This window comes from Lupinus angustifolius, chromosome LG07 (assembly GCF_001865875.1).
Source record: "Lupinus angustifolius cultivar Tanjil chromosome LG07, LupAngTanjil_v1.0, whole genome shotgun sequence".
In the NCBI taxonomy this organism is placed as follows: Eukaryota; Viridiplantae; Streptophyta; class Magnoliopsida; order Fabales; family Fabaceae; genus Lupinus; species Lupinus angustifolius.
The window spans coordinates 1,629,235-1,641,685 of NC_032015.1; the positions used below are offsets into that span (position 1 = coordinate 1,629,235).

The window sequence follows — 12,451 nt, forward strand, 5'->3', positions numbered from 1 at the left end:
TTATAGGGGTTGTAATAAATTATAAAATAATATGTGAGATCGAATAAAAATAAAGATGTTATTTGTTCCTCTAAATTTGTGATGGCTCTTAAAATAATATACATACTAAGCTAGAGGAAATGGATTTCTCTGGACTCTCTAGTACCGGAAATGTGAGAGATATTTTTTTTAATTATTTAATTTATAAAAAATTTGGATCATTGAAAGATTTGTTGTCATGTATTATAATATTAGGTATGTATTGCGCTTCCATTGATGTTTGATGCACGGTGCATAAAAGTCAATTTTAACCTTATCCTCAGCCTTATTCATCATCTTCAAATCATCGTCCCACCCTCCATCAACTCAGCCCCAAACTCCATAGCCACCAACCTAGCCATACAGATACAACACGGCACTCCTGGTTGAGTGGATATGCAACACGCCACTCCTGGTGACGGTTTCGGCTGCTATTCGCGGAGCTCGCATGAACCACCACCGTCCATTGATATAATATTTTGTTAAATTAATTAATGGTGAAAATTATAAAATAGTACATTCATGCACTCTATCTTAAAGACTTTGTCAGACTAGTATGGGATTCTCCAAAAAAAAGTACTGTGTTTGGGGAAATACAAGCAAGGAAAAAGGCACATACGACACCATCCCAGAGTTTCGGGATTCTTTTCCAAATTTATTTCTGCTTTTCCCCTTAGCTTAGTCTAGCACACAAAGAATATTATGCCTCAATTTGCGAACAGTATGTTTCAGAGCCTTACTTATCATATAATTTTAAAATTTTCTCTCTCTTTTCCTTCCTATCCGAGCTAAGAGTATGTATCACTTGACATTCTCCTTTTATGTTATCGTGCCATTAAAATTAGGATAGTATAATTCCCCTAAATAAAAAAGTTAAGCTAGTAAGTCTGCCCAACATGGGGATAAAATAAAACCAACCTATCTTGACCATGATTAAGAATGATTTGTTATCTTAAACTATATTCTAAATCATGTTACATGCCAATGAAAATATATTAGGGTAATTAAAAAAACTAAACATTAACTATTTTTTTCAATTTTTACTTGAATATTGTTGGTGTGAGAGATAATATCTAATATGTTTTGAGAAAAGAGATCATTATTATTCCAATGGTTGACCTATATAGTAAAGGAGAATTGCTTCACTTGAAAAGGTTCCTAATGGGGACAAGAAGTGAGTGTTTTTGGAAGAAAATTACAGAGGATTGAATGGCACTTTGCATTGCACTTGGCACATTTTTGTCCTTACTTGGACATGAGATATATTATAGATTAGAATATTTATTTCCTCTCAATATTTTTAAGAGTTAATAATAATTCGAATATAAATGATTCATGTATACACTCTTATAGCATACATTTTCTCTATAACTAAAGATTTTCACTTCTGATAATAAACTTTTTTTTTTTGAGTGTATGATTGTCTCTCATAATAAATATCACTAACGATTAAATGAGGATTTAATTTTTATACCAATACCAAGATTTAATAGGACCTTACATATATCAATTTCTTGTTTGTGTATTTCATATAATTTAATAGCGATCTCATTGGACCCCCTTTCATTATCTTCTAAATTCTGATACACCTTAAGATAAAATAAAAATCCTTAAAGATGGAGAGAGAAACCAAGAAGATAAAATTAAGTGGTATACCCACAAATTGGTGGTATCCACGTCACTACCCCATCTTTTTTGCTACTCTTTGCACATATCCCCTCCCGGAAAAATGTCTCCTTATCAAACGAGGATGTTGATATTTGAGTAATCTAAATTTAATATAATTTATTTTATCAAATTAAATTATTTTTTATATTTGTCATTTTTTATTGCTATGTCCGTATCAATAACTAATCTATAAATTAAATGATTACCTTAAGTTGTTACAATGTTAATTATAAAAATTGAGGGTAATATATATATTGAGTGTAAATATTTGTAAAGAAAAAGATGTATAAACTGACAAGTAATTTTTTTTTACACTGTCATTGCATCATTCACCGTTCATTTTCAATTATCATTAATTTTTCAAAAAAATAATAATCCAAATGAACAGTTGACAATGCAGTGATTGTATATATATTTTTACATTGTTTGTGTATATATTTAATACTCATATTCATATTTTTATATTTAAAAGTGACTAAATATAAATGTTTAACGATATAACAATAATGTAAAAAAGTTTTATATTATTGGTACATATATTTTTTTTTCTTCATAAAAATAACATTATTTTAAATGAAAGGAGGCACGATTGTCACTTGTCAACTACATTAATATCATGCTTTTATCTCATCAATTATCCCGAAGGAAATTTGTTAAAAATGATGGCTAGTCTCAAAGAGATAGTATGTACGTTTATCTCAAATTTAACTAGAATCCCATGCCCTGATCTTATAGGCCATGTATATGAAATAACATAATAGATTTCAATCTTGAAAAAACTAACATCCATAAGTTTTTATATTTTTATTTATTAGTTAAAAAATTAAGTTGTATCTATGTATGATCTAATTACCTTAGTTAGTTAAAATGTCAAACTTAGTATATCAGGAGTCCTTTGATAATTTTAATAGTGATATTATCATTTAGAAGAACTTGTACACAATTCCAATATACTTGTCAAATAGAAAAGACGAAAAAAGAGGTCAACTTCATGTTTTGGTTTCTTTTGTTATACTCTTATAAGATTTTACATTTTGTAAATATGCTACAAGTATCTACAAAAAATATAAGTAATACTCCAAAAATAAAAAAAACCTATTTTATTTGTATATATAAAATTCACCCACACCTGCGACGTTTTATTATTCATATTAGAAGCAACTATAAACTATTATATATACTAGCGTGTTGACAAGCACTCTCGTGTTTGTCAACCCGCTTTCCTATCGTTTGTAATGTATAGTTTGTATTTTATAAATTCAAATATAATTTTTTGAGCTAAATTTACGGTTGAATTTATTCAATTACTCTAATATTCAATTTTTTAAATACACTTTTAAAATAAGAAAATTATAAGGATAAAATAAGAAAATAATATTATATGATTTTTTGGTAGAAATAAAAAAATATTGAGGGCAAAATAGGAAAACACAAATTACACCATGATGGGTGGTTATTTTGCGATTTTCTTTATTAATAGTATAAAAGTATAGATAACTTACCCACAGCCAACGTTTTACTCATATTTAAAAGAACTATTTGCATTTGCGTTATATATTAAAGCCTCGATATCTTTTAATACTTTCAATTTTTAAAATAAATACAATCCATTGGTATCGAAAGAATTATTATGCTTCAGGGAATGTTGAAGATTGAAACTTTTTTATTTTAAATCTTAGTATCTAACTAAGTTAATTTGTCAATACAGAATAAATAAAACCATCTTAGTAAATATCATTATTATATAATGATTTTGGAAGCACGGGAGATACGAGCAGAAGATTGCAATATTAAATATTGAATGAAGAGTATTTGTTTATTATGGAATTTTGAAAGAAAATATCACGTTTAACAAAACTTTTTTATTTAGATTTTTTTTCAAACTTTTCCCGCAGTTCTATCCTAATTCAATAACTACACACATTACAAATTAATTATATTTTTCTATTATTAAATAAAAATGAGTGTTTCAGTCTAAATATAATACTTTTTATAACTTTTTAGATTGTGAGCTTAAATCTTAAATAACAAATGATATAGACTGAAGATAGGACACACTGGTTTATTTTAAATTAGTGTCCAATACATATTTGCATGCAATTTTTTTATTGCTGTTGTTAGGGCGAGGAGAAGACAAGAGTGTTTTTATGGTCATCTCACCTGGACTTTTTAACCTTTTGCCCATCATATTCTTACACTTGTTGAAAGTTTTCATTTTATGCATAACCTTTCAACTCTGACGCTTAAAATGTTAGTTTAAGAGTTGAATTTTGGAAGAGAATAAAAAGAAAATGAAAGCTTTGAAACCATGAAATACATTTTAAGAGATAACTCCCAAGCTTTTAATTTTTTTCTATTCTCCTCCAAAATCCAACTCCCAAATAAATCCTAAAGTTTAATCTTTTCCTCCTATTCCGTTAATGAATTACGTGTTAAAAACATTTAATTTTATGAATATTAAAAGGGTAACACCCTTTCCCCTTTCATTTTTTGGCACTGACTGTGTCTCTGCACATAATTCATTTATTGTTAGAAGTAAATTAAAGTGGCAAAATGTTTTGTTTTTTTAAAGAAAAAATACCACCACAAAATGTGGTGAGTGGGGTTAGTATAACAGCATGCAAGTGATGCAATAATCCACTCTGCATATCGACTTATCATGTTCACTTTTCGTTCAGGACTAACATTCCTCAAATTGACATTTGTACTTTACTGTTGGATCACACAAAACCAGGCCTCCAATTAGAATGCAACCAGTGCCTCCTTAGTTTAGATTAATTTCCACCTTTATTTCATTTTGGAACAAAGGAAAAAAATACACAATTAGTGCGCTATATATAATTCATATTTAATTATTATTGACTCTAAAAAATGATAGAAAATATATTGACTAGTATAAATCTTTACACTCACAATGTATAAATATTACACTTTTTTTAATTGGGTTTTGTTATCCCTTGGGCTGAGATTAATAACTAAAAAGTAAAATACAAATATTAGAAAGTGGTATGTTAAAAAAGTAGAAGATAATGTAACTAGTCCCCATACAACATATTTTTTGTAGCCTTTTAAATTCGACCTTAAAATTGAGATAACAAAATCCTTTATAATATTAGAGCAACATTATACAAAACATCTAAGTGATTTCTTCCTATACATTTAAAGTTTGATTTGTCTGCTTCAACTTTCTATTTTTGGAAAAGTTAGCCTTCATGATTATTAAAGCCCAGGAGCACAATAATTAATCAATCAAATTGTATAAAAAAGATGAAGTTCATTCCTGAAACCATTACCTTCCACCCATTGATGTTGAGATTTGTTATCTTATTATGCACACTAGTAAATGTACAACACTATCATTTTTCAATTTCAAGTTTATAGATGTACCAAAATAATAATAATAATAACCAAGTTTATAAACTTCAAACATTTAAATACAACTCGATTCACTCTAAACTCGCCTAATCATTTAGTTTCCTCTTATCTCACGTACACAAATATTTTCTTTCACTTTTGGTTATATTGATTTGATGCACTTACAATAAATAAATAGATCGGATCAATAAACTCTATTGTAAAATACAAAGTGATACGCACTCTATGATTAGAATAGAGTTAGCTTGGGTCACCTTAAAAGAAAACAGCATATCCTTCATTGTAGAGATAAAAGCAACGAAAATACGTCATGGCCAAAAGCAGGGGAAAGAATAACAGCTAGATCTGTTTGCTAAATTGATAATGAATCCGAAATGATAGCTTAATTTGTTCCATCAAATACTATATATGGCTAAACAATCATTATTCAGAAGTCTTTTGTGCGTATGCAAAGAAAATTATTCATAAACGTTACATTTAGAGATTATGGATATATTCGTCTAATTATTTTTAATTTACTACTCTTTTATTCTTTCTTCTTAACATATCCCTAATTATTTAGCCACATCTCACACTAATTTTTTAATTAATTAATACAGAATGGTATTAAAAATATAAAATTAAATGATTGGTCATAAGAAAATCATATATTTTTTGGTACATGCAAAATCATATATTACTAGTATAGCTGAGTTCATCATCAAGAATTTGTATAAAACATCACGCTATATATAGTAAGTGATGATTGGGCTTCACACCTGAAGGGTAGATGAATTGTGATACTCTCTAGTATTTTATTATACACTTGTCCCAATTCTTATCCCAATCTAATAAAAAAATATCACATAATTAAAAAAATATATTTTGAAACATAAAATATATTACTTATAGAAAATTAATTGATTAGGAAAATGAAGACATAATAATTCTAGGACACATAATCCTTACTATTCAATATTTAACTCTGGAAATAGAAGATTTGAACTAAGGGTGGATATGCAAACTTGCTTATAAAAAAAAGACAAGTTGCCAAATATTAATAATTAATAAACAATCACACCTAGCAAGTTGTGACAATTTATATATAAATACCAGTAGTGGTTGCATAGGTCCCCGCAAGTGCATCAAGTGAAGAAAATTCCCTTGTGTAAGACAATAATAACCCTCCAGAGAATTTGGTGTGTGTGGCTCAGACAAAAATGGTTCATCAGGAATTCCGAAAAGGTCCATGGACAGAACAGGAGGACTTGAAGTTGGTCTCATTTGTAGGGTTGTTTGGAGATCGAAGGTGGGATTTTATAGCTAAGGTTTCAGGTTTGAAGGTGGCGGGAGAGAAGTATATAGGTATGAAATAAAAGAAGCACTCTTTAACCACCTTCCTCATTTTGTTGTAGGTTTGACTAGAACAGGTAAGAGTTGCAGGTTAAGGTGGGTTAATTACCTTCACCCTGGTCTCAAACATGGGAAGCTCACACCCCAAGAAGAACGCCTTGTCATGGAGCTTCACTCTAAATGGGGAAATAGGTTTGACAAATATGCATAACTTAAGGGCATGTTTTCTTTTTTAGTTACAACATAAGATGAAACTTAAAAAATGTTTTCTCAAACCAAATATGTTGTTGTGTCTTATTACTCATCATTTATGTGTTTTTTTGGATATGTTTATGAATTGGTCTCTAGATGGAACTTCAGCTAAAATAAGATTTGATAATCATGAAATAAAATTCTAAGAGGGTTATGAAGTATTCTCTTACCCTATTAAAAAGAACAACTCACAAGCAACCTTTAGTAGATATTGATGTATTTATTATTATTCCTTTCAATCATAGAAATCCTATGCATTTTATTGCTAGATCAGAATGACAAAGGTCTCAATATGATGATCAATATGCAGATGGTCAAGAATTGCTCGAAAACTTCCCGGGCGCACAGACAATGAGATTAAGAATTATTGGAGGACTCACATGAGGAAGAAGGCACAGGAGGAAAAGCGTGCAGCTGCATCACCAACATCTTCAAGTTGTCAATCCTCACTATCCTCAAGTAATAATAATAATAATCATACTGTAAATTCAGTACATGCTTCCAAAAAAGCTGGAGAAGAAAGCTTTTATGACACAGGAGGGCCTAATAATAATGAAAATGCCTCAAATGGAAATATTAATGTTGGAGAAGATCACCAAGATGGTGAAGAAGGGTACTCTATGGATGATATATGGAAAGATATTGGCATGTTAGAAGAGAATATTCTTCCTTCTACATCTTGGGAGTATTCTTCAGAACCACTATGGATGATGGATGAAGAAGAAAGTAAGATGTTGTTCCCTTTAAGTGACCAATGTTTTTCCTGCTATGAACATGGCAGTGCATTTCTGACCGGTTAATTAGGATTCTTTTTTTTCTTCCAATCACTATATCAATATTTTGTTCATATGTGTGTGTTCCATGGCCATTTCATATTTCATAAGAAAGCCTAACCTGTGTAGCAGCATATAGTATGTTTAAGCATTAAGCATAATTGGTTCTCTATAGTGTGACACAGCTGTAATCAATCTCAATTCTCAAGCATAACTGTAGTCTATGTCTATGTTTATGGTTTTACTTTCAAGAAACATCCAATAGGAAGATGGTATGTGTTTCGAATGCAAAATATCAAGCACTGGTTTACATTTATTTATTATGTTTTAAAATCTTATCTTTACTTCTATCTAGAAGCACTTTAATACTTTATATTACCAGCTACTAGCTAATGCTTCAATAATCCAAACAACTTCCCAATCATAATCATTTAAGATGCACATCATACAGATGAAGCAGAAGTGCAGAACACAACACAGGTGGGGACATTAATAAATTTGAGTGAAGTGTGGAATTCTAATTACCAGAGAATTAAAAAAAAAACAGAAAATATAGATGTGTGTTTTATATAATTTTAATTTTTACTCAAGAATTAAATTCGCACATTATTTTGCAAATAGCCAAATACTTTGAACGAGTCAATCCAATGAGTTTATATGCTTCTTAGTTTAAAGGAAAAAATTAAACTATTCATAACCACCTAATTAATTTAATAATAACCAGTGTGAACTCCAAAGTCGTAGATCGAGTCCTCCAAAAAGAATATTAAAAAATGACTTCTATATCCTCACCATTTATTCTCATAAAGACATAAACCATCTTTCACCCTCTTTCCTCACATATCATTTTCTTTTCTTATTTATCTCTCATTTACACTTTTTACACCCAAGAAGGGTGATTAAAAAAACATGATAATATTATTATTTGATGATTTCATCATACCCTCAAGTGGAAATAAACCTAATTTTATAGGTAGAGTTCTTCCAAGAATTTAATTCATCTTCACCGCATTCAATCTCTTTTAGCTACAGAATAAATTTTTGATACACACTACTATCATGCTTAAAAGATAGGGTAGGATTTTATATTTTAACTCTATAAAATTATTAATAGAAATCCCAAATTTTAATACTAAAATGCATTAAGGCTAAATACAAATATGGAGAATGATAAAAATTATATTAAAAAATTTGTTGAAATTTTATTGATGTCTTTCTTAATGGACTTTTATTGGAAAAACTATGTCAATATTATTTTCCTGCTGGCCAGAAAGAGGTCCTCCATGGTTCCGTGGTGGTGGTGAAGTCAAGAGAGGAGACAATGGTGGAGGTGAGGATGAGGAGCAAAAGATAGAGGACGAAGTAAACAGGGAGACGGAATTATAGTTTCCAGAATTTCAGTGTGTAAGGGTATAAATTTGGTCAAACCAGTGGAAAATCTATTCGTAATGATTTTCTTCATATAAATATCTGATTTTTTATAAGTTTTGATTAGAGGAAGGCATGTAAAAACATGCACTCAGTTTGTCAATAATTATATATAGTTTATCAAAATTGTTATTTGATAAAACTAAATCCATTTTACATTTTTATCGATTTTATGATGGTTTGCACGTGAAAGTTATGCTATTAAAGATATATTTTGCGTAGGACACTTATTAAAAAAATAAATTTAATGTCTTTTTTTTAAAAAAATTATTGCAATTTCTTCCAAATCTTTTCTACTTCATACTGGTTGGGCTGCCTGTTTTACCAATACAAATTGCCAAAAGACTCTAATTTGACGAATTAGTAATACATCTATCAACTATAATCTCAAGTTTCAACTAACTTCACAATTTCAGTCTACAAATGTACAATATCTTAGCCTTCAAAAAGTTCTGATAAACAGGCCTTAGATATGCTTTCTTTGTGATCTTGATGGTGCCTCAAATTCTATCTTCGGCCATAAATGCCATTTTCAACTACTTTTGATAAAACCTAAATGGGCTTGCTTCAGTAACACGTTCAGAGCCGAGAAGATCTCCTTTACTGAATGTCAAACAACTAGTTTGCAACCCATATATATAAACTGAATAGTAAGGCCCAAATGTAAATCATAAAACATATCTATTTTCCCAAGGTTAGGGTGGATGAATACCAAAAGAAAAACTCCAAGACAAATATCACAATAAAGTGAATTGATGACAGCTTCATATGGATTTTTCAAGTAGATTTAAGTAAACAATGAAAGGTGGAAATGAGATCATGGAGAGAGTATATAGAAAATTTCTATTCGGTTATTACAAATCCATAGAATCAAAAGAAGCAAAGCTATCCTGACACACCTAATGCAAAGTGCAAAGCCAGTGTGATGCCAGCGCTCAGAAGTTACCTGTAATATATATAAATAATAACACAATGTCCTATTATCAGATTCCATAAAACTAGACGCATGCCTACAAATGTGTGATAGATAAATTATACAGATAATCAGGTATTATGGACAATATAAAGTTAAATTTATAAAGAAGTGATTAGTTATTATTCATACTTTCTCAACTCAAGTGATAGTAATTAGTAAGCAACTAGTGGTGGTGGTGGTAATATCAATAATAAATATTCAAATTTATCTATTAATTGTGAATTTGTAATCTGTGATTGTAGTTTGCAGGTATAACACTAACAAAAGAAGTTAACAATAATAACTTCTCAATGTTTTAGACCATGGTTTCCCATAGTATAATCTAATAACTTCAAAGGTAAGACACTAATCTCTGAGACCAAAAGTTGTCAGAATTTGACTTTGGTGTGAATTTTATCTAGGATAAGGTAAGTTAAATAACATTATATAGTTTGCTTCAATCATTATGCAAATTATAATACTGTCAAGAATATATAATGAAAATTCAAGTTGTAATCGCAATTTAACTAACGAAATGAGAATGGAGACCTTTGCTACTTTATATTGTGCAAAGTGGTCAATAATGAAGAATTAAATAATAAAATAATATTTGTACAAAAAAAACGAAAAAGAATGATAAAATAACATTATCTTCGATACGAAATCAACCGGCCAAAATGATTTTTCTCGATTTCTTCTTCAGACGATTTTTCCCATATTAGTACAGAAACGCTAGTGACCTAGTTGATTGCTCACACAAAAAACAGCTACAAACCAAACAATAATCCAAAAAAATACAACTTAGCATTTTCAATTACACGAAAAAAACCCGGAGATTACACAAGACAAATCAAATAACCATGCGAAACACATTCAAATCAAATAACCACAAACGTATTTTCGTAAACTAAATAAGGTTTAGTGAGAGAATATTTTACCTACCTCTTGTGCTCCTGAACGAATTTAGAGTTTTTAGCATCTTCCTCTGCACACAAAAGAAAAATAGAAAATGAAAAATGAATTAGGTTTGAGAGAAAAGGAAAATTGTTGGGAAGATGAATTTACCAGTAAGGCCAAGGGATAACTTGGTGATTATGGTTCCGGTGACTGCGAATCCAACGAGGAAGGGCCAGGTCCTGTTCCATTCTCGCTTGAAGAAAATTGGCCACGGATCGAATTTTCGCATTTTTCTTCTTTTCTCTTGTTTTTTTTACAACGCTACAGTACTCTCTATCCCACACGGTTTTCAATCGGAGATCTAATAGTGTGGCTTCAACCTTCATCGCTACATACACGGGCCCAGTCCAATTTTAAATGGACTAAAAAAATAAGGCCGTAACTGATTGGAACATTTAAATGGGCCTCAACTAACAACTCTTGGTTTACCTACTCTGCATTATTACTTGTAGAGCTTTATGCTTTTCCTATAAAAAAAGTGGAAGTATGGTTTCGTATTAAGGAAATAAACTTGTGTAACAGAGGAGTGAAATTAGTAAAAAAGCGTAGTAGTAAAAGCATTCACACTTGATGATTGTCATATATTAACCCAAAAATGTATCCAAGAGTGAGTGCAAAAACTACTTATTCACGGTCATTTGTACAATAAACTTTTATGTCTACTTAAGGAGTGGCTTAAAAAAATGAAATATGTAAATTGACACTAAAACCCTCTATTTAAAGAATATGAAAGAACGAAATTGAAACTGAAAATCTGTATTTTAAAAAGAAGCAAAATATCATGTTGACAATGTACAAATGTTAAACTGACATAACTGGAGTTGGAAAATTACTATTAAATACAATATGGTTGTAATATCTATGCACTAGCATTAGCAGTGTAAAGATTTATAGAAAATCAATATATCATTCAACATTCATTTGTAAAAAACTCTTATAATATTAGTGTAAACGGCTTTTTCTCATACAATATTGTTTATGGTTATTAGATCTTCATGCATATTTTTTTTCTTCCTTAATTAGTATGTATTACATTTCCCTTCATCATCTTATATTGAAAGAAAATAAAAGGTATGCATGTGGGTTACTACACGATGAACACGCCAAATGTCGTGCTAGGAGAGTCATTCTTGGCTCATGTCAATGTATGTGAGAGTGGCCACTGAGTGAGACTTTGCTGACTGACTCGGTTTCGTGAACGTGTCTCAACGTAGGACTCTCCACATGACTTTTACCTAATCTCCATGTGCGCTTCCACAAACGGACAATTTCATAGGTTCGTTGTCATAGGTTCGTTGCCACAGTCCTCAGGTCCCACTTTCTAACGATAAAGACAACATTGGATTGCATTGCATTGCATTTTATGCCCAAAATGAAAAGGACAATGCGGCACACCAAACGAATATTATAAATTCATTCATCTGTCTGAAAAGTAAGACAAATATAAAAATCAATTAATTTATTATAAGACAAGATATATAGTTAATATTTAGTTTATGGTGTTATATAGTATTTTAACGGAACAAGTTCATAAATATAACAATGTTTACGCATTTACATGATTGAATGAACAGGTAAGGTCGTTACCCGTTAGTCGTAAAGAGGTAAAAGGCAAGTGGTCCTCCATATGTAAGACCATGCTTCTAGCTACAATGATCATTTAGCTGAAAATCCTCATTAAACGCAGGTTTAC

The 12,451-nt window shown here is 30.2% G+C and overlaps 1 protein-coding gene and 1 long non-coding RNA gene across 3 annotated transcripts; one reads left to right on the plus strand and one right to left on the minus strand.

The window, feature by feature from the left end:
• LOC109351609 (transcription factor MYB59-like) lies at positions 6,133 to 7,772 on the plus strand. 2 transcript variants are annotated; one of them, XM_019593117.1, is made up of 4 exons: positions 6,133 to 6,375; positions 6,456 to 6,585; positions 6,956 to 7,154; positions 7,227 to 7,772. In XM_019593117.1, the coding sequence occupies exons 1-4, from the start codon at positions 6,261 to 6,263 to the stop codon at positions 7,443 to 7,445; spliced, it is 663 nt and encodes a 220-aa protein (XP_019448662.1). In that variant the 5' UTR covers positions 6,133 to 6,260; the 3' UTR covers positions 7,446 to 7,772. The 2 variants fall into 2 exon arrangements, with proteins under 2 accessions (XP_019448662.1, XP_019448660.1); XM_019593115.1 differs by having other exon boundaries at positions 6,137 to 6,375; positions 6,956 to 7,772.
• Positions 9,582 to 11,032, minus strand: LOC109351877. The gene is made up of 3 exons (XR_002108298.1): positions 10,867 to 11,032; positions 10,744 to 10,786; positions 9,582 to 9,792 (listed from the first exon to the last, which is right to left on the minus strand). It is a non-coding gene; the product is annotated as an uncharacterized LOC109351877 (long non-coding RNA).